Source organism: Carettochelys insculpta, chromosome 4, assembly GCF_033958435.1.
Source record: "Carettochelys insculpta isolate YL-2023 chromosome 4, ASM3395843v1, whole genome shotgun sequence".
Lineage (NCBI taxonomy): Eukaryota > Metazoa > Chordata > Testudines > Carettochelyidae > Carettochelys > Carettochelys insculpta.
This window is the reverse complement of record NC_134140.1, coordinates 101,956,721-101,980,842: the sequence shown is the minus strand read 5'-3', so window position 1 is coordinate 101,980,842 and position 24,122 is coordinate 101,956,721. Positions and strand designations below refer to the sequence as shown.

The following is a 24,122-nucleotide window of genomic DNA, read 5'->3' as shown; positions in this document are numbered from 1 at the left end:
TATGCAGTGATTTAGTAGCCTGAAAAATAAACATCACTTGAGCAGCACAGAACAGAGCGCAAGTGCCATGTCAGTGCTGCCAACTCCTCCCTGCATCGCTGTCTATCAAAGGAGGCCGGCGAAAGGGGATTGTGAATGCCGTAATCCCCACGTGCTTTGGAGAGGTCTAAGAGGCATTGTGTCTCCAGAAGCAATGTTTCCTGTAGTTCCCTGTGGGCCTGCACTGCTCTTATCGTAGGGCAGCACCAGACTTCTATATGGCACAATTGGAGACGCTGCTATTCCTCTGCCCACCCACATATTTTTCTATTGTTTCTTGTCTTGGATATGCTGTTGTTTATGGTCCATTTAACTAGGAACATTCTGAAAACCAGTCAGGAGAATGCCTACCTCTTTGTAAGGAGGGTTTCTTTGGAATAGCACTTTATGTATCTTGCCAAATACAGCATTTGCATGCCTGAGTCTAAAATATTGGGCCACCACCACGTCACCTGATTACATGGCATAGCAATGACTATATAACTTAGCACCCTGGACTTGCATCTTTGTGAGCAAGAGAGAATGACCAAATACCAGTGGTATGGTGCAATTAAGCAAGTCAGTCTCTGAAGTATTTTAAACTAGACCTCCCAGGTATGGCTATCAACACAAGTGAAAGCTGAAGGTTCATTTATGAATGTGATATCAATTTAGACTAGGCACAGAAGACCACCACATATCACGTTATACTTACACAGAAGACAGAGCTTGTAAAACAATATTTGAACCCACACTAGATTAGTGAACTTCAGAAATGAAGAGCTGTAGCCAGCCCACGGCTGTGTGCAAACACAATAGCTGTCTTTGTGTTAGCTGCCATAATGCATGCCATGGTCACAGACAGCACAATAAATGGTGAACTTTTCCCTCTTTAATATAGCACATTAACATAAAAAACAAAGAAACCCTCAGATAAAGCATTCCTCTTCCTCTTTTTATTGTCTCAGAAAAGAATGATTTGTGTTTTCAGTTGATCAGAATGTTTCTCCTTGTTTAGCATAATGCGTTACTTTTCTAAAATAAACTGTGAGACACCTATTCCAATGGTCTGATTATAACATTGCTAACCAAAGTATAATGTAATATTTCATTCAGGCCTCACAATAATTTACATAATTGCCAATTAGGACATCAATTCTACAAGTTGTACATGCTGCATTTGATGTATTGTGAATAGCCTTAGTAAATCAAGCAGAAAAGTGGCCTACATACATATAAACAAAAATTACATTAAAATTGCAATTTTAAAACGAGTCAGAATATTATGGTCCCAGACTGTAATTAATTCACTCATAATATACACCTTTTCCATATTGAATTATTACTGTGTATCTAAATGCACCTATACAATATGCACATGTGATGTTACTTATTCTGCTGTTTTTCTTTCCTTGTGTTTAGATTTTATGACAAATTAAACATATCTAGTGTGTTTTTCATTACAGAATAAAAATATTTTGCTTGGGCATATATTGTTGGTATTTTATGCTCATGACACCTTTGGCCCATTTAACTCATTGGAAGGATAAGGGAGAGATGAGTTCACACCTTTGCTTTTGCTAATATTAGACGGGAAGAGTTTTCTTCCAGATAGATTTCTTAGGGCTTGTGTACTCTGGCAGGTTACTGGGGATGCACAGATCCAGACTTCAAGGCCAGGTGAGGCCCTTGAGATCATCTAGGCCAGTCTCCTGTGTAACACTTGCCACAGAACTCCCCCCAAAACAGTTCCTTTAGAACCCATCTATAAATTATTTTCAGATGTATCAGTTAAACCATTTTTAATCAATTTAATGCGTGCCATGTTAACTTTGTGTCATTTTAGTTTGCTTAATCAAAATATTATGTAGGATCTAGTCAAATGCCTTCCATAAGTCTCCTATGTTAATATTATTACTTTTAATCAAACAAACTTGTACTCTCATTTTTAAAAAACTAACAGTTCAGTGTGACAGGCTCTATTTTCAATAAACCCATGTTGATTGACATTAATTCTATTACAGGTCTTCAATTCAAATCTGAGTTTAACCACCCCATTAATTTGGCTGGGATTGATGCCAAACTGACAGGCCTAAACAAACCTGAATCACTGTAGTTACCCTTTTTAAAAATTAGCACAACATGGACTTTTTCAAGTCTTTTGGAACCTCTTTGAAAACTCTTGGATGAATATTACCCAAACCAGCTGATTTAAAAAAAAAATCTAATTTTAAGAGCTACTATTTAGTTATAGCTGGAATTGAAAGTGTGTTATCAATATATAATATACGTATCATCTGTCTTCCCCAGAATAGAAATATTTATTGTATATTTCAAACTTTTCCTGCATTATTGATAATTTTTTCCACTTTCCAGCTAGTAATGGACCAATATCATTATGATTCTTTTTCTTCTGAAGATCTCTGAATTCCTGAAGTTCCAGAGGAGCATGACAAGATTCAGCTCTGAGGAGGATTTCAGTCTCCTGAAACTTCAGCACCACTTTCTGCAGGGCCTGCTTATGTTTTCCCTGCACAATTCTCCTCTAAACATTGACCATGAGCATCTCTGCTAATAAGAGACCTTCTCAAATGCAAAGCTGAAACAATCAATTACAGTACATATAAGCGTAACTGAAATCTTGCTGTAATTTATCCAGTACAGGTTGAACGTCTCTAATCCAGAACTTCCTCATCCAGCAAACCCTGTATTCCAGCGTGAGTTTAGTTAGTCAATCACAAATAATGGGTGTGGCCAAGTTTCCCATGGACCCATAAAATGTGTTTACAGCCACCAGTCCTGGCTCTCAGTGTTCTTTGCTGGTGCTGCTATTTAGCTTTAATTCACCCCTAAATGTCTTCTAAGAGCCCGCTAAGCAGTGGAAATGTTAGTAATGTGCTAGAGAATATTGACTTAATGGACAAATTCTCTTGTCCAGCACAAGTCAGGTCCTGAGGGCGCCGGATGAGAGGTGTTCAACCTGTAGTGCTTTGACACTAGGCAAATGAAATTAATATACATTAATAATTGTTTCCATTCATGCGACAACTGTAAGAAAATAGTCACATTTGAGAAAATCACTACTATTCAAATTTATTCATCATGGTTGTTTTAGGAAAAAAATGACAAAACTGATTACTAAATTCAAAGAAGTGTTCCATGGATTTTGAAAAGGAACACATTTTCATTTGAAAATTCAAAAAAATATTTTCCCCCTTTTTTGTTTTTAGTTTCTTCTCTCCCTTCTCCTTTTTCCCCTCTTCTATTTTGTCACTAAAAATGCAGGAACAAAATAGGAGGAAAAAGGTGTGTTGGGGGAAGATCAACCTAATCTCTCACACATTAATTTTTTCATTTTATTTTTTTTTGTCAATTCAAGGAATTAAAAAATATCTGGTATGTTTTTGTTCACTTATTGGCTGAATGTAAGTCTTGGTATCAGGATTCTGTTATAATAATAGCAGCAAGATTTTTTTTAAATGATTAGTTTCTATAAATATCCTGGCCAGTAAACTCTTTCACAAGATCTTTTCCCAAAGGAGGAGTCAACTTAGTCTTTTGTGGTATTTCTCACACACGTGTGTGTGTGTGTGTGTGTGTGTGTGCGCACATTAAAATTAAAGCAGACAAATTTTCTAAGTCTTCAGACTTTCATAAAACTCTCTGACAGCAAACTATGCATAGAGAAATCGACATATAAAGCAGTTTCACAAAGTTAAGAGATTCTAAACTAACAAAACATGCCCAATTCTCCTCTTTCCAAATTTGCAGATATCCCACTCAAATAAGAAGATTCAATTAAATATCTGGTATTTCAAAAATCAAACTGAATGCAATAAAATCAACCACCCATTGTTGAATAATTAATTATAAAATGAAATGCTTACTTTGTACCTATAGTGAAACTGTTATAAAACACAGGTAAGTAAGTTCTATTTTAATTAAAATTAAATCATAGGCTGTATCGCCAATATAAAATGAGACATATGCATGTGATAAATTTTTTCTCAGTAATGAATCTTGTTCAGTGGCCTGACACATTAGCATAACTTGAGACTGGCCCATGCATTATAATTACATGTAATATCTGTGGCATCATGTCTGTTGCTTTGTTATTGTGTTTATTCTATTTTTATAAGCAAGCTCATGGGTGATAACACTGTAGCTTCTTATTGACAGTTATCCATATAGAGCAGAGAGTTCCTTGTGACATGGCTATTCACATGGCGCCTGAACAAAAGGCCATTGATTTCAGTGGGCTTTGGGTCTGGCCCAAAATGACAGTGCTTCCTCCTTAATTTCAAGTTAGTTAATTGCATTAAAAGAGGAGTTAAATGCCATCATGTAAATAGTTGCCACACAGTATTACATAATTTTAGTGGGTAAAGAGGTGGTGCAAAAAAAATCTTATAGTACATGTGATGCAAACTATGGAAATTTGGACAAACCCAGAAATAGTCCTTTCCTGAGAACACACTTACCAGCGTGTGCTTTCTTTTGAATTCTAATAGGGAATCACGAGGGCTACGTCTACAGTAGAAGACGTATTGCATCTGTCTACAGAAGTTACTGTTGGAAGAGATTGTGTCTACACATAAAAGCAGAGTGATCTTTTGAATCAGTATTTCAACAAAAGAGCCCCCCAAATGTCTACACAGCTTTTTTTGACAGTTTGTCGAGAAAACGCATTTTGTGTGTAGATGCTCCACAAATTTTGTCTACAAATCGCTCTAGTGTAGACATAGCCACTGTTATCAGTAACATTAATTTCCCAAAATGCAAACAAAACACCTTGGCTACATCTACACTAAAGAGTTTTGTAGACAAAACTGGGGTTTTGTAGACAAAACTCATGGAGCATCTACATACAAAATGCATTTTGACAACAGAAACTGTTGACAAAAAAGCTGTGTAGATGCTCTGGGGGGCCCTTTTGTCAGAGTGGATCAAAAGAGTGGATCCGCTTTTATGTGTAGATGCAACTTGTCAATAGAAGTTTTGTTGGAACATCTCTTCCAACAGTAACTTGTGTAGACATAGCCAATGTGCTTTCTCTTCACTTTTAAGAGCTGACTGAGGCAATCTAATGGAATAGGATCCAAGCCACTGGTAAAACCATTAATAGGGAAAAATGAAAATGATGCTTGTGGTGACCTCATTTCCTTCGAGAATGGAAACACAATGTTTGAAGTTCTGTTCCCAGTGAAGTCTTTCAGTGGGGTCAGAATTTTGCCTTCTATTACGTTTTGTTTATCTTACCCAGTGTCTGTCTGGTCTTTGTGGCAGAGGAGGAAGTTTACAACATTTTCCATCAGCAACTAAAATAAGCTGCTAGGATGAACAAAGTAATTCCTAACAATACTGAGATACATAAACTAAAATGAATGTGTGCACAGAGGCAGAACCCGAATGTTTTAACTGTGAAGACTACCCAAGGAGTATTGGACCTCAAATGTGCTCTGCTTCTAGAGTTATGCTTTTCACTGGCTTACTCGGTAAAAATGAGCTCTTCGTTATACAGTAGCAAATGGGGAGTGCACATGATAATTCTTTTCTTTTTGAGACCTGTGGCATACGAATCTTAATCTAACATCTTGGAGAATTTCAGTATTAGTCAATTGTACACAGTATTTTTTTCTTGATGCTTATTAACAGTCATATGAAAACTAAAGCTATTTAATCAAGACAACTGATTTCCACAGGGTAAAACCTCAGGGAATAGCATTTTCTCGAGCAAACTGAATATACATATTTTGCCATAAACAGACAATTGTATCTACTCATGCCGTATTTTCCCCCCTCCTGGCCCAACCAACTGTGGTCATTTACTATGGGTTTTAAACCTAAATTGTGCACAGCTTTTTCTCTTGGCTGGTCTCACATGATGAGAACTTGCATCAAGCACTAAACTACCTAGAAGAAATTCTTTCTTTCTTGCTCATTATGATGAAGTGCCTGAGAATGCAATTCCCATGCCATGCATTTGTGGCATCTCAAAATCATTTTAATGAATTTTATCTAATAATTAAAGGTACTAAAAAGAAACTATGTTGCAATAAAGCATGGTGTTGTTATCTGAATGAAAATTTGTTTGGATGAGATCACTAGTCAATCAAGATAAAAATTAATTTAACGAGGTATGCAACTGCTTCTATTGTGCTGCAGAAACCTTGGATACATTGAGCTTTGTCCAAAGTTTCAGGATAACACCACCAAGACTGAAAGTACCAAGGATGCACATAAAATTGTTCAAATTTATAAGAGAAAAAAGTTTTTATCTTCAATCTTTTATCACCAAACTTTTCTTACTTGAGTTTTTTTTAAAGAAAAAAAACCTGTGAGTAACATGGGAAAAACAATTGCGAACACAGTTATTTTGCCTGACTCTGCTCAATAATCAGGTGAGAAGTCTGGAGTTTGTACATTTACAAATGGAACTCGCTCAAACACTAGACACACTCTTCTTGAATAAGGCATGATTAGCTGTCCGTTTCTCCATGGACATTTTCCATGTGCACTTTGAGGTAGTCATTTCTTGTAAACTTCTTGTGGCAAAGCTGGCATTCAGCCATTGGACGATTGGGATTGTGAGTCAGTTTGTGTCGGATCAACATTTTCTTCAGGCTGAAGGATAAATCACAAACCTGAAGTAGGGTAAATAAAGACAAAACATATATATATGTAAAAAGACCACATCTAAGACATTTTACTTATTTTAAATATATGCAGCGATGCATGAGCTCCTAGCTCATATTTTCAGTTTTTGCAACTAAGGCTAAGATTTTGGAAAACAAACTCCTAATTCTCTTTACATTACACTTCTCTGTTTCTTGTATCTTTGTCGTCTTAGGGTAGCAGTTGGCAACATGGGCATTTAAAAAAAAACACAAACCGCCCACATGCCTGGAAGCACTGAGGCACTTGTTTTGTTCAGACATGTAGCTTCACTGAAGTCAGTGGCTTCCTCTTTCTTCAAGAGAATTGCAATGAAGCTGACAGGACTGCTTATAAGAGGGAAGTACTCACATGTGAACATATTTGTAAAACTAGGCCCTAAATTTATATATGTCTTGCATATTGCAGTATCATATGAAATAAGAACCGGGTTGTTCACATACTTCCTCTCCCGTCTCTCACCTTATAGCTCATACAGCGTGACTCTGCACCCATTCCATGGTTTGGAAGATGTGCAGAGGTTTTCTTCTTCCTGCTTCCCTGTATATCTGACAATCATCCAGTCCATATACATGGGTTGGGCACTAAGTGCTGGATTTCAACCCAAAATTATGCAAGGCAAGACTAATCCACTGAGTAGCACCATATTCCTCATTCAAAGTTCCCTGAAGTTAGGGTTACAGAATTAGAAGCTTTCTCATACTAAGTAGAAGTATACAAGTAAATACATTAATGTCCCTGCAACAAGTTAAGGAAGAAATACTGCTATATATCTACCCCATAGCCAGCAAATGACAGAAACTCACTGCATGTCCTGACTCTGTGTGCACTTGCGTAGAATTAAAATAATGAATGAAATGCTTTCACAGTACTTTGGAACCAAATTAGAATTATGATAAGCATATCAAGAAGCAAGGGTGGATGATGGTTTCTTAACTTTTAACTACTTGCTATGTGTTCTAAAGGACTTTCACTGTTGCGGAAACCTGAAACAAAAGGACAATTTGAAATTGTTTTGTCAGCAAGTGCTGTATTCTTTGTGCTGCTGCTGTGCATGTCTGTCACAGGAAGACGGTTCTCCCCCATGAAATAAACTTCTTGTGCATGAACATGCAGTAGAAACACAATGCTGCACTTATATTAGTCCAGGGGCAGTAATACACTGAACAAGAGGAAGGTGGTCACCAGTAGAAGGCTCCTTATATATTTGTATTAAATGGACAGTCAACTTAAAACATACACACTAGGAATTTGGACCTTACTGCTGCATTTGGGCATGATTATCCTAGAAATATGTTAATGTTATAACAGGAATAATAAATTCGCCGATTAAACAGTATAATGTCTAAAGTCTTATTTCTATAGAATCCTATCTACACTTATGTTAAAGTCCTCTGAAGTTTAATAATAGGAATAAACAGATGAAGGAAGAGGACAAATAGTAATACAGGTTCAACTTCTCTAGTCTGGCACTATTGGGATCTGACTGGTACTGAATGAGATAATTTGCTGAACCATGGAAGGTCAATATCGTCTAGAAGCATTACCAACACTTCCACTGCTTACTGGACTCTTAGAAGACAGTTAGGGGTAAATTAGAGATAAACAACAGCACAGAACACTCAGCCAGGACTGATGGCTGTGAACAAACTTTATGGGACCTCAAGAAGCTTGGCTACACCCGTGATAAGTGGCCATCTAACTAACTAAAATCATTCTGGACCATGGATATTTCCAGACAAGAGTGTGCCGGACTATAGAGGTTCAACCTGTAAATAGGGGAAATGAAAGAACAAAAGGAATGAAGGCAGCTATTCAAGGAATGAAAATAGAGGAAAGGAAAGGTAAACTGGCAATAAAATGGACAAATATCAATTTAATTTAATAGAAAGCTGTTGAAAGAACAGTGTGCTGAAATACATGCAGAGATTATCCGGACCTTAATCTCAGAATGATACTGGCCTAAGTCCAGTGTACATGAGCACGCTTGTTGTGCAATGGTACAAAAATGTCTCAGATAAAGTCTTACAGTAAGCTCCCAATATTATTATTAATGTGCATTGTAGTAGCAGGAGGATGACTAGGCCTCACACCACCAGTTTGCATCTAAGCCGTAGCAGGAAGTTCTGTCATCATCATTTTAAGAGAGATCAGTTCAGATACCCATTTTCAGACATTAATGCTTCTGTATATAGGAAGGCTTAATACCTGTCCTGAAATACTGCAAGTGTATTTTCATGTACTGATTTTTGTGTTCGTATACTGTATGTGTGTATGCATTTCTTATGTGGTAACTTTTTGTTTGTTTGTTTAAAGCAAGCACGGTGATTAGTGAAATTTGTCACAATCTCAAAATAACAGCTGGAGTTCTGGAATCTGAGGCATCCGCCCCTCCTGAAGTGTCTTGCATTAGCAATGGAATTCACAACTGAGAGGTGAATTTTAAAGCTGTAGTTGCAGTAACTGGTGATGGCGCTGCTTTTCAAATGGTGTGGCTCCCCTCTGACTCAATAAACCAGTCTGAGTAGTTCTATGTTTATCTAATAGGTCATTCTGACCTGGACTATAGTTGCTCTGCGTCAGTTAAGAAGATGTCATAGGAGGGCCAGAGAGAAAAGGGCAATAGTCAAAGGCAATATTTTGTATCCAAAATAACTTATTTTTTTCCAAACCACAAGATACTACATATGCAATGGAACAGTGTCAAATAAAAGTAAAGTAAATAAGAGTAAAGTTTGTCCATGTGTGACATGTTCCGCTCAAACACATGCACATACACAAATCTTAAGATGTAAGCTATATTTTTGTATTAGTCATGATAGTCATGGATCCCATATTATATTTGCCCACAACAATATTACATGCATTTATACACACAACTTATATGAATATTTTCATGAATAGAACACAATATGTCAAGTTCACCTTTGAGTAAGTAATTTCTAATGAATTCCCACTGTACAGTGATGACAGCTTAACAAGGGCGGATTGTCTGCCGTAAGAGAAAGATAAACTGCTTACAGACACAGGTTATCCAATGTTAAATCCTCTTGAAATTCAGCGATAGCAACATCGCACAGTTTCATATAAAATGAAAAAAGAGTGCATTACCAAGATTAAACCTTAGAATGAGGCCACAAAATGGAAGTGTTAAGACTAGGATTAACCAGTCCAATATTACTTTAAACTGCAAATGTAATTCACCTAAAATGAAATGTACCACTTCCCGATCATTTCTACGTTTACATATTGTAACAAACACATTATGACAGAGCTCACTGACTGGTAGAAAAGCAGTTCTAGAGCGGACAAGCACCGTGGAATGCTGAAAGGAAAAGCTTTTGAACTCAGTCGATAAAGCTGACAATTTAATTGCATGTGCTTAAGTACTAACTTTTAGCTCTTTTCGTCGGTAGATCTCAAAGGGCTTTACACAGGACAGCCATTTACATTATTACACATGGAGAAAGTGAGGTACAGAAGGACAGGATCACTTAGCAGCTTAACAGCAGAGAGAGAGGAATTGAATCAATGTCTCAAGTCCCAACCACTGTTCTTTCCACTAGTTAATACCGTCTCCTATATAATGCTGAATTAAGCCCTAAAACTCCAAGGTAATTATCCTATTTTTTATATTAAAAGCTTCTTAAGGTTATATTAAATGTATTATTTCAGTTTCAGTGGCCATACAATGATAGGATCTAGTAATTAACTGTTATAAACTTTGCTTAACTATATCCCCTAAACTATTCTAGTGCTACTTTTTCTGAAAGTAACTGACACCAGACAGTATAACAATCATTACTTAATTAAATGATCCTTCCTGTCATACTTTGTGTAACTGTAAAATTATTTTAGTTTGCTTTTTGTTGGTATTTAGTAATTAGTCTGTTACAATTAAAATGAACCATTTTATTGATTTACAAACATTCCTGAATGTGCTCACGTCATCCTTTAGTCAATCTTGTCACAGTGATCAACAGTTTGATTTAGCGTGGAGGTTGCTGACATCTGACACATGAGGGTATGTTTAGGATCAACTGAAAGCACATTGGGACAAAACTGTACCACACTGGAAATAAACCAGGAGAAGTAATGCATGCCCTTCTAGCTCTTGGAGAAACATCTGTTGCCTATAAAAGCAACTGCAGGTCATCGGTCTTTTTGATAAAAACATGCAGATCTTCAGAGGACAGATATCATTTAAAACAATCTCCGTTCCAGTCTAGTCCACTTATTTTTTCTGCAGACATGCTAAGTTTAAACAGCAGTATATGGGGAACTGACTTCCACTAATATTAGTGAAATCAGTATGGAATTCAACTTTGAGCCATTACCCTTATGAAGGTGAAGTAATTAAAATCCCTGGCAATATTGGAGATTAAAAACTAAGCAGATTTCAAAATAAACATACAAAGCAGAAGTAGTGAATGGATTATTTTGACTCACTAAAGCCCAATATCATAATGTTCATCAAATTTGCTCCTAGAGGAGAAAAAAGGAGAAGCTGGTGTATTTATTTTATTTTTACAATGTTGTTTTAACAAAACTGTTCTGGAAGGCAAACTCAGGAACATTTTCAAAGGTAAAAGGTGCATCAATTATTTCTGTTAGGAGCAACTGAAGCCTTTTCACAAGGCACATAAAAATGCTTGACTTCACCAGATGAAACCTGATCTTGTTTAACCCTTTGGCACTAGAGGTATTTCCTGGTGCTAAACGCTAAAGTCATTAGTATTAACAATGGCAAAGCTGGACACCTAGAATAAAGGAGTTATTTAAAAGGCACAGACTAGTCATTACGCCTGCTCTTGATATCAGGTAAGAAAAATCAGTCATTCATTATGAGACTTCCATGCCCTCCCCATAAATATGAACACATATGCTCTTGAATTTGCAAAGATATCACAGTCACTGAAAGAAACAAAAGTTGCCCCACCCATAGGGTGGATTGATTTAAATCAAGGTGATTTATATCACCCCAAAAATAATTGATTTAAATCAAGCTACCAAAAGAAAAAAAAAAGCTAATTCTGACTGTGCTTAGTGTGGAGTATAGAATGGGATTCCCTTGAGAAAGCTGAGTTATGTTGAAGTAAAATACGGAATAGATTCAAGACATTGCCATTATGATCTGGGACTCATGATCTGTGATATTCCAAAATAAGGGGCACAAATTATGTAATATATAATAAGAAAATGGCAACTGGCAACTCTAGATTTCTCTTGCTGCAGCTTTCTGTACTCTGTACTTAGGTGACAGATTCTAAACCCACTGACTAATTAAACAAGCCATAAGAATTAGCCAAGCTAAAAAATTTTTTCTAGCAACGTCCAACCCAGGAAACAGCCTGGGAGGTTACTGGAAAAAACAGCCACACTTCTACTAAAAGGCATAAAGAGAGGCTTGAAAAATGATGTATTGCAAAGTGAATTATATAAATTATTTACCAGCTGATCCATTCAACCATATCCACATCTTCAACTACATCGGTTTCTCCTAATACGCAGTTTTCCATATATTTCATTCATGCAACCAGCTGCTATGTTGTCATCTTGCACTTCTTATACTGGACATATTTTCATTTTTTTACCCAGGGAAGAAATTTCTTCAAAATATTCTGTTAGGGTCTCTCTCTTATGCCCAGGAGCCATAACAAAAGTGTGGAGAAATACAGGAAGCAGTGTGTGTGCTGAACAATGTCACCCCTTTTTCTTTCTAGTCCACTCCACTGGTCCTTCCTGCCTCCATTCTTTCTTATATACTATCAAAACAAAAAAGCAGTCCAGTAGCACTTTACAGACTAAAAAAATAATTTCTTAGGTGATGAGCTTTCATGGGACAGACCCACTTCTTCAGATCATTGCCATATTGTTTCTCTGACTTTAAGACAATGTCTTAACAAACTCCTCTGCTCAGCTTGCCTGAGGTCCACCACCACAGAAGCACAGAACAAAAACAATCCTATTCAGCTTGTGCCAGTCGTTCTATTTGTTACTTTTTAGCCTGCTGAAAAAGAGAAACCTGAAAGCCCAAAATTTTCAAAAAGCAACAGACAATATTAGGCTAGACAGACAAGAGCTAGTAATTTATTTTCCTGCAACTTTAAGGGTAAGTGTAGCATGTCTGTGGTGAAACTTAATTGCAACTTATTTTGAAGTGAGCAATTTAGTACTGATTAAAAAGACAATTTAAATAAAAATCGGATTTTTTTTTTTAAATCTTATATCCACCCTGCACCTTGGTAGGATGTTTTACAGGCCTTATCACTGGAACTACTGTACTATTAGACTACTCTCCTAAGTAAGGATTTGTCAGAACTGGCCCTATATGACACCTGAAATTACAGTGTGAAAAAACTCAATGAGTGTGTGTTACTCTATCCTGCATATTTTAATGCCACTAAAACATACAATGAAACTAGGAGTCCAGAGAACAGCAAAGAAGAATTATTAGTGACATGGAAGACAAACTTTACAAAAAAAAAAATTATTTCACAGATAAACCAGAGCAGGAGGGGACATGATAGATATATACAAAATAATGAATGATATAGAGTAAAATCACACACTCCTACCAGCCTGCTGTAATGAAAGTACAAGGGGACATTAATTAAAACTGAATGGCAAGACATTTAAAACATTTTTAAATTATTAAAAAAAGAGGATTTCTAAAATCTGCATAATTAACCTGTGGAACTCATTGACTCATGATATATGAGGTGAAAGGCTTACTAGGATTTTTTTAACAGCTAATCAGAATATCTACAATTACCTTAGATAGAACTAAAAAAGTACAAATATCAATTTGTATGTTTCAATGCATAAGACACTCAGGAAGAAACATCTATGGGCAGGTTATGCACTCTGGGCTTTTTATGCCTTCCAGACTTTGGTACAAAACCAAGTTGGAGACAAGACCCTGGGCTAGATTAAACAATGCCACTGTTTGGGTTCTATATTCATAATCTCCTCAGATGGGACTCCAGTTGAAAGAAAAACTCTGTTTCCTCACTAATTCTGCACTCAGAGGTAGACAATGATATATAAACTGAGTAATGTCTGAAACATTATTACATGGAAGCTTCTGCATGGGTAATATCACTTGAGAAGGCTTACCATCTACTAGCAGGGGAGGAGCTGATACACAAATGGCAATGAAGAGTAATTTGGGTATGTTTAGGATCAACTGAAAGCACCTTGTGGAGAGATTGTACCACACTGGAAATAAACAGGCTAGGCAGTAATTTATTTTTTAGAATTGTGTGAAAAAATCTTTTAGGAAAAGAAAGATGGAGGAGTACAGAGTACCAAGAAACAAGTCCCTTTAGAGAAAACTTGGTTTGAATGGATTACACTCTAGTCTGTTTTTAACTAGAGAAGACACCATTCCCTCTACAAAACAGTAGATGTGAACGGTAACTGAGATGTTGCCATTAATGCAGTCAGCTTGTCTTTCCATTACTTCTGTGTTTCTAGCACTCCAGGCTTAAATTTTTATCTGAGAGGGGCAAAGGTGTTTTTTTTTCCCCCAATTTTAAAGTGATTTCAGAATAAATTGTCGTAGCTTAGAATACATTTTTGCACTCATAACAAACTGGGATTAATTTGTCATTTTGAAAACTATTAACCTTGCACTTGCTTGACTCTTATGTTTCTGTATATTTGATCACAGCATACTAAGGTTTCAGAACGGTCAGAGGACATCCTGGTAATTGTAATTTTCCCCCACAATTCTATAAGGATTTAGGTTTACAGAATAACAGTCTCATCCCAAACAACACAGCTTATAAACCCCAGCAAGTCCCACATGCCAATTCTGCACTGAGACAGCACATTCAAGGGGCAAGACCTGACCAAAGCAAGGCTAAAAATGTGGGAAACTTCATGTCAGGGACTTGAGGAGTATCTATGAGTTAAAGCTCATATATGAGTTCCTTGTTTCATGGGTGCCACATATCCTCTCTCCACACAGGATCTGTCCACCCCCCTGAGATACCCTCTCTCTAATCTTGAAGTAACCCCTATCATTGACTAGTCAAGAAGTTTAGGGTGAGAAGCTCTCAACTCCCATAGCACAACTTCTATTTCAAGCCCCGAGTTCACTAGTGGCGTGCTCTCTTAGCATCACCAGCTCTAAAGAAGGGGACTAAGAGTCGGAGTGCTCCTGTTCCTGACTGATAGCCAGAGATGGTGAAACCCTTGACCACTCACAACCACTGCTGCAGGACTGCTCCTTCCTCTTCTCCAACTCACTCACTGATGGATCATGAAATGGCTCATCAGTTTGATGGGGCCTAACTCCATCTCCCTGATGGAACTGAATTTTAGAGTTGTCAGCCACAGAGCGATTATCTGTTGCAAGCACCCACTGGTGCAGAAATCTATGAAAAGGCCATTTCAGTCATGGTAGTCAAAATCCCTTTAATCAAGAAAGAAAGTGTATTTATTAACTGATGAAAGAAAATCAGAAATACTTCGTGAAAGTCAGATCCTTCTAATCAGAACTGAGCTTTGCAGCTGAGGGCTTGGGAGCTTTAATTTCCCTAGCGTGTGATACACTAGCAGTGTCTGAAATGGGACAATGTTAACATGAGCAAAAGAACTTTGAGTGTGCACCAGTAAGCTCCACAGGAGCCAGATGGTGCAAAACACACCAGTGCTTACTAGAGTGGTGTGAAGTAACATACACCATGTAGACAAGCTCTGATGTAAGCTATCACACAGCTCACATATTTAGTTCAGAGTCGTTGGAAACTTTCTCACAAACTATTTGTTGAACACTACAGAGTAAGAAATACATTTGTAAAAGTCATGATCTGTTTGTGACTAATTCACAAAGGGATACAAAAGTCACAGAACCAATACTGGTGTACTTCTTTTTTTTAAAAAAAAAAACAAAAACCAACAACAAGAAACAACACTGAGTTACTGATTTTATTCCGGTATTTGGCACTTCAGCATAAAACCCTTCCAAACAATATTCTAACCATTTAGATAACTATCAATTTCAAAAGTTGGGCAATGCAGCACTGTCACATGCAAATGCCATGCACAGGGACCCTACACCATTTATGTATGATAAGGGATGTTACAGATCACAAAGAGCATGCTGGTCATATAATATACAAATATAAACTCCATTTGGGCCATTAACCATGGCATACACCTTTTAGAGACCATTTATCATTTCTACCTTTACCAAAGTGACCATGTGCCAAAGTACAATCAGTTTCCATTCAAATTTAGAGCAGCAGAAATGGGAAATTCTGAATTTGCACTTGGATTATTCAGCAACATTACAACCATAATATGGAATATATACATTATAAAATTTCAGATTCTACTGTAAAGGATATTCCCATCCAGGCTAATCTCCAGCTATTAACATGTCAAAGATTTATAAATAAACAAAAGGCATGCCTCAAATGGTAATGAATTTGTACTGCCCAGAATCCAAATTGCATTAAGAATGGTGCGAACAACTCATATGGGATATAAGCCATAAAATAAATACGTGCAGTAATGCTCTTGGCAACACACGAGGCTACATAAAATTACTTGAACGATATCTCATTAGTTAAGCAATCAAAGACCATAAAACATTATACATTTATGCTGTTCCACATAACTGTAAAGTGAAAATACATATTTTCCATGAGAGTATTAGGCTATAAAGTCTGACTCCTGGGTTGAATACAAGAAAAAGAGAATGTTCAACTCACATCACACTGAAATGGTTTCTCTCCGGTGTGGGTCCTCATGTGTTCATCTAGGCCTCGCTTTTGACTGAAGGCCTTGTTGCACTCAGAGCACTGGTATGGCTTTTCCTGTAGGGAATGACAACGGTGAGTGAAAGTGAGTCAACACAGAGCACAAGTCATAAGTGAGTGGAATTCCATGCTGGATGGTGCAAGTTTTATATTCTCTCTGAGGGATTGCAGTCAGTGAAAAACAACAGAAAATGAGTTTCAAATGATTAAGTGAAAGCTGGGAAAGTTGTGGTCTGACAGTTTCCACTTCAACACTCATTATCAATTAATTATCTGTTTCAGTCTTTCAAGTGCAGCAGTTTTGGGGGTCTGTTTTTCATAACGTGAAAGGTACAAAAAACACAAAATCCCGATGTACTTTCCTTCCCGCTATATAAAAAGTTAAGACAAACACAAGTGAGATATCAATAGACTCTCAGGATTTCCATCCAGTTTTCCTGGGTAGTAGGAACTCAGGGGAGAGCTCTTAAAAAGTTGGTGACAGAAAGCTAATTCATCACAAGATCCCATAGGATCACCAAGCCCACTGTGTTTTCACTGGAACTAGTGGTTAGTAGCTATAATAGCTCATGATAACTTATAACAGTTGCAAGATAATCCAATTGGCACAGATAATTTAAAGGACATACATGAAGAACTGCTTATATAGTGACATCCTTTCCAATGCCCCTTACAACCTTTGTATATTTAAACTGAATCAAAGACCTTTTTTGGGAAAATATAAGTCCACCTTCATTTATAGTAGTCCAAAAGCACAACAGAAAAAACAAAACCAAAACCAAATGACAATAAATAAAAGCGGAACTGCAATGGCAGTCAATGATCATGTTAATGCTTTAAATACACTAAGGCTGTGTCTACACTACCACCTTCCTTCGAAGAAAGGATGGTAATTAGGGTGTTGGGAGTTTACTAATGAAGTGCTACCGTGCATAGGCAGCGCTTCATTAAGCTAATTCCCCCCCACAGCAGCTCTGAAGTTTTAAACTTCAAAGTACCAGCACGTGTCTTTTGAGGAGTAAGGGGAGTTTGAAGTTGCCCCGTCGCTTCAAAGTACCGGTGGGTGCGCCATGGCTAGACGTGTGCCGGTACTTCGAAGTTTTAAACTTTGGAGTTGCCGCGGGGGAAATTTGCTTAATGAAGTGCTGCCTGTGCACCACAGCACTTCATTAGTAAACTCCCAACACTCTAATTACCATCCTTCCTTTGAAGGAAGGTGGTAGTGTAGACAAGCCCTATGTGTCTTTCAGAGTCTAATTATTGCTAGTCTTTCACTTTCACGCAAAGTTTTTATTTAGCCTAAATGGTTCTTAGTGTGCCATTTCAAAATTTATGGATTTATTTTAGAGAACAATAAAGAAAGTAAATGATACACATTAGTAAGTGAATACAAATTCTTTGTAACTTAGCCATACAAAGTTAATGTGACGTCATAGCTGAAGTTACGCGATATGCAAAGTGTCATTTAAAGAGTGGAAAAAGTCACTTAAGAACTGCACGTGATCAGGCTCTGAAAAACTCAAAGTTTGCCTGTGGACACTTTCTAGGCCTCATTCATCATGCTGTTATTCCAGTAGCATATAGTTCCACAGAAATCATTGTCAGGCTAGGCCTCTCCTGGACAGAGGAGTCGACCGCTGATACACAATTTTAGCTACACCAACTGCATAACTAAAAATCGACTTATCAGCCGTTGACTTCAATGTCTGTCTGTATGGAAGGTGGTCAAGGGAAGTGTTTCTCCTGTCAACCTTCCTTAATCCTTGCCACTTGTGAGGCATTCTGGGATTGACTTTGACCCTGAAAAGTGCTGTTTTTGCGCATGTGCAAAACAAAACCCTGGAAGATCGACCCTGAGTGGGTTGATCTTCTGCAGTAGTACAGACCTAGCCTTTGAAAGCTATTGTAATGGAGTGAGAGATGAGCTCTTCTATAGTAAGGGATAAGTGGCAATGGCTTGGTCCCACAGAATCAGTGGGATTTTTCCTATTGACTTCTCCATAGCTAAGATTTTTAACCTGTTTTAGTGAATTATTTCTGAAAAGTTACCAAGGTATTTTGTATGATTCATTGGTTTAGCTTTGGTTTGTAGTAAAACAGCTGTGTTATGATGACACATCTACACAACTGTAAGAGTCAGGAGATCTCATTACAACATGGTTACACAAGTATCCAGGTTGACTGCTCTGCCTGAAGTTCCTTTGTGCAACTGCAGTTTTGGGTTCAAGTGATCTGGAGGGCCTTGTGCTTGCCCACAACATTGAGCACAGAATTTGTCCTTAAAAAGCACCAAAGAAACATCTTAAAGGCCTATCACTCGAAATGTTTAAGTGGCCCAATGAGAAGTTATGACATAAGCTTGTACTGCAGTGTTTTCTTTGACTCCTGAGAACACCTGTGGTTAAAATACAATATGTTGGAAGAACAAGAATTCAGCGACAATTTGAAAGCTATGTAACAAATCTTGACACCTTTTTTAAAAACAATTCCAAAAACCATAGTGTATTGTTAAAAAACAAATTCTCAAAATAATTTAAATGGATAACCTTTTTTCCTGAAATAAAATGGCAAATTCCCCACATATTTTTCAATCCTTTATCGTGCAGTTTTGCAGTGTCTCTGGTGCATCTGTTCTCCCTTCAAAAACACAAAAAAAAAACAAAAAAAAACCCCACAATACACAGACTTAAATAGACATTTTCCCTCACATAAGAGCACGGAAATAAATGTATATTTATATTGCACATGGCATTTAGTTAGGAATTTACGCTGAATTATAAAATTAAGTACAACTATTTAAAAATAAATGGAGTCCAGGAGAATAAATCAGCCTGCTTAGCAGTCTGTTTGTGTGCCCACAGGGAGTTTGAAAACTACTAATGCTATAAGTAACATAAGTGCCTGTGCAGTTCAGAGAGATGTAAATAATGTTTCTGTCCAAATATTTTCCAGAGTGGAGCATGCAATTCCTTACTGGCAGCTAAGGAGGAGAAAGTTTTGTAATCTGGTTTAACAAATCATACAGCATTAGTTCATTCTGGGAGATACCTCCCTGCATCTGAGTGTGAGGGGAAGAATCAATCCTCTAAGCTTAGGTGATGAAGTCACTGAGGTTCTGAAGCCCCTCCAGCTATTGAATCCTTACTTCTAAGTATGCAGCAAGTAGTAGCCTATTTGTATAGTGTACAGCAAGGCCCCCACATTCATGAACTTTACGGTCATGAATTCAATTATTCATGAGGGGCTGCATCCCCGGAGTGGGGAGCACCAATGGCTGCCACTTCCCTGGGGCTCCAGGCAGGAGCGCTGGCAGCCACTGCCTTGCCGGTGCTCCGGGCAGGGAGTGCCGGCAGTTGCCGCCTTGCCGGAGCTCCAGGCAGAAGCACCAGCAGCCAGGACTCCAGGCAGGGAGTGCCAGTGACTGTCGCTTCGCCATATTCACAAATTTCAACATTCGCAAGGGTTTTCAACACCGCGCTCTTGCGAAAGTTGTGGCTCTACTGTAGTGTATTGCTGCCAGGTGCTGAGCACTCTGGCCCCAACCAGCAAAGCAGCAGAGCACAGGCTTAACTTCAAGCATGTAACAAGTTTTGCACTAACTGAGAACTATTTCTCTAGAATTTTACCTTTCAGTGCAAGTAAATGGAAAGAGAAACCAAAGCACAATGTCCAATACAGAACAAAACCTGCTAGTGCCTCAGTCTGCGCACACAGTGACTAGCTTCTCACTGCTAAGTGCACTGGGCAGGATACTGTTCTCACACACATGTTTTTATGCTTTGTGGGTTTTTTAATCAGTCTCTTTTGTGGCTTGCATGATTATTCTGCACACAAGAAAACAATGCATTTCCTCACAAACAATAACCCTTTTTTAAAAAAATGTGTGTCCAGTCCTAAAGCTCTTACGTCAATGGGAATTTTGCCGGACTGAGTAGAGAGTTCACAGACTAGCCCTGTAATTTAGGGAGAAAGCTTACGGATAAACCATATGAAAAGCAGGTTTCCATAACACGCCCTTAATTGGTTTCGCATTGTGGTTAATGGAAACCACATTTTCTGTCAACTCTCTGAAAATGAGTTCTATGCTCCACGTAAAATATTCCATAGAAAGCTTAAAATAAAATACAGACTCTATATATCTGCACAGCCTATAAATACTCCATGGCAATCACTGATATGCCACATTTCTTAGTGCAAACTCTCTCTCTTACTTGTTGCCTCTCTGTTGCTGCAGGGAATTCTGCCTAGCTCCCTGCCAGTGCCATCACAGCTTCTCCTGCCCATTTTACAGGTGCTCAAGGGAGGTAGAAGTGGCTGTGCTGTTTGGCGGGGAAAAAAGGAAAACACCAACTCTAAGACGATTGGGCTCCGCATGCAGGGGACACAACAATGGGCTGCACCTGCAATCACAGGAGCGTTCCGTTTACTCCTTTTCTATTATTTCAACATACACTGTTATGCATGTTACCCACTGAGAGGAAGACCTGGCTGACTGTGGAGAAGCCACCTTGCACTCTTTTAGGCATATAAATTTCAATTCATGTATGTAGTACAGGAAATGAGTGCTATCACAGTTCTAATCTTCCTTTAGTTTTAAATATGTATAAATCCACCAACTTCAGGCAACTTACTCCTAATTTACACCAGCCCCATACCTCTCTCTCCCCTCAGTTTGCTATCTGCCACATACTCCTTTTATAGTGACATCAGTGGGGCTCCATGTGTAAATTACAATGGAACTGTAGCCATTAATCTTTCTGTAAAGGAGTAATGTCTCTGCCTTGAAGGAAGACCTCACAATACAGAGAACTGCTTTTTCAAAACAAAACCAAATCACCTTGGAGGGGAAAAAATTCCAAGTTTGTATTACGAGAAATTGACACTTGAAGAACATTTGTAATGTGCAAAAAGAAGATGGCGCATGATGTAACTGCCCCTCTAGATAGTCTGCAGGAAAAAAGAGAGAAAACTAGCAACAAATTAGAAAGCAGTTAGTGTTGTCGGAAAGAGCAACAGGAGACACTGAAGAAATTAAAAGATGGAAAGATGTAGAGCACAAAGCAAAGAAAAACACTGCTGTTAATAAACAGAAGGTCTTATGGAGATAAAAACCAGACTTTACTTGCATCTCGATGCTAACGTTATAAATCCAGATTATTGAAATACAGAATGAGCCCAGACCACAGCAATGATGGCAGCAAAGCAAAAGGATTACATGTATTTTTTGTACTGATCAGATAAATATCAGATGAGATGGTCACAAAGTAATTAATAAAGTGTTTTAGCATTACAGGTTTAAAGTATATATGGCATAAAAAGAGGTAAAAAAACAGGATTCAAAACCTACTTTTTTCGAAAACATATAGAGGCCAGTGGGAGCTGAGCTGGGAGCTTGGCCTTTTTTGAAAAACCAGACAGATGCCTCACCAGTCTAACTGTAAGCTCCTATTTTTGAAAATCCTGGCCATATGAAAGTAGATACTTAGAGACATTTACTATTAAAACTTATTGATCTGACAGATACCTCAAGATTTGCAATTCTGAGACCAAAATTCTTCTTGGTCTTTGAATTAAGGAATCATGGGTCATGAACCTGACGTCTAAGCAACGGTCTTCTATTAGACAACAGCACAGATCTGTGCTTGAACACCTAAAACTACTTCCTTTATGTCATATTTATCATAGATATATATATACTCTCCCATCTCTCACAACTATGATGGAGAAAAATGCTTCAAATTAGAAATACTTGCTGGGATGGCTGCTTATGTCTTTCTTACAGAAAAAAGATATACCATATACAAATTAACATATAGGCTTGCTTATTCTTGCAATTTGATGGCTAATTCCTATTTTTTTGTTTAAGAAAGCTTGTGGACAAAATTCTCAAACCATGTGCCCCTTGATAAACAAGTAAAGCATGGCTGAGGTTTTGTGTGAATGTCTCCAAATTCTCTACATCCTCACTTGTTTAGCAAAACTGAACACATAATTAGCTGTTTGGTAAAGACAAGAAAAAGATGCTTGCATTTCCAGAAGCCTCTCAAAACTCAAATAAATAAGACTGAGATAAGAATACACTCCATATAGAAGGTTGCAAGTACAATTCACATATGCAGCATATAAATCATACGAGAGATATCTAGGATCTGATCTTACTAGTTGTATTAATTTTATATCAATGTGCTAGCATCTATTTTCACTGCCAAGTCTGACCATCACCCGCCACCAGACATCTCCCTATACTCAGTTTCCCATCTCCACATGCAACCCTTTCATACATAGGCCACACGCCCACACATTAAAATCTCCAAAAGTCTTACATGAGATTCTACTACTCTCTTTGCAGTCCATACAGTTGAGTTAGGCCAGCTGAGTACTTTTGAAAATGCTTCTTAAACTGCCTGTCCATGCAAGTAGAGAGGGAGTTAGAAGAAAACATTTTCCAATTAGGCACACACAAAGCCTGATTTTCTACTGCTTTTGGCTGTGTAAACATTCACAGTTCTGCCAAGTGAGCGTAAAATGGCTCTTAAAAGTTGCAAACCACAATTTAAGGCCAAGATACACAAACGAAACAAATCTCTACTTTGCTAAAACCGCACACGTTCATGTAATTTAGACCTGTGCAAGGGTATAAAGTTGTCAAGTTGAGAAGCAAAAAGGTATGTCGTTAGGTAACTATCAGAGCTTGTTTCTCGGTCCCAATACATGTAAGACTGGCAGATATGGCTGGTTAGAGAGACAAAGTGGATGAGGTGATCTCTTTCAATGGATTGACTTGGTTGGTGAGAGACAAGCTTACACAGAAACAGAGAGAGGCAACCGTGTTAGTCTGTTATCTACTAAAACAAACCAGCCATCATGTAGCACTTTAAAGACTAAAAAAATTATTTTGTTAGTCTTTAAAGTGCTACATGACTGTTAGTTTGTTTTATAAGCTTACATAGAGCTCTTCTTCGTGTCTGGGAAACTAACTCATAGTGTCACCTGTTAGATGCAAGATCTGAATAGAATGCTTAGGTTGAGCAGTTAACACGTTTTTCAAGCAGTCCTGGTGAAGTGGCCCATGACCATCCCATCCAGTCTTAGGTTGAAGAGGCAAGAGAAAGAGAGTATAGCAGTTGGGAGGGTAGTTAGTGGGTAACAGATTGTAACAATAAGCCATAAATCCAGTGTCTCTATTCTGTCCATGAGCTTTAGTGTCTAGCAAAGTTATGAATTTGAGTTCCCAGGCTTGTCTTTTCAAAGTGCTGTGCAGTTTTCTTTTGGTAAGGGCTCACGGATCCAGTGTAGAGCGATCACTTTGTCAAAAGAGTTCACCCACTCGGGATAGGGTGTTTTTGTCTTTTATCCATTTCCTCTGTATGTTCAACAGTGCAGCAATTGGTTTCCCTCACCTAGTGGCTTTTGGGGAATCAAGTATCCTGGATGAGAAACACCACATGATGTGACAGGCATTTGTAAAATCCATCAATCCTGAAAGGTGTGTTGTGCGCGACTTACTAATCATTGTAGCCTCTGCTGGTCTGGCCAAGTCTGGTTCCGCTTTGAGTTGGTGTGTCCTGATCTGTGGGGAGCTTGTTTCTGATAATGAACTTGCAGAAGTTAGGGCCAGAAAAGGGGGTGCAGGAAAGAATTTTTTAAGGACGGGGT

General features: G+C 38.0%; 1 protein-coding gene across 1 annotated transcript in view; it reads right to left on the bottom strand.

Moving 5' to 3' along the window:
- Positions 1–1,466: 1,466 nt before the first annotated feature.
- Positions 1,467–24,122, bottom strand: part of PRDM5 (PR/SET domain 5) — a 139,515-nt gene continuing 116,859 nt past the window's right edge. The window contains exons 15-16 of the mRNA XM_074993382.1: positions 16,419–16,523; positions 1,467–6,662 (exon numbers count right to left, since the gene is read on the bottom strand). Of these exons, the coding sequence (XP_074849483.1) occupies positions 6,498–6,662; positions 16,419–16,523 (270 nt within the window). The 3' untranslated portion in view covers positions 1,467–6,497. The remainder of the gene's footprint in view (positions 6,663–16,418; positions 16,524–24,122) is intronic.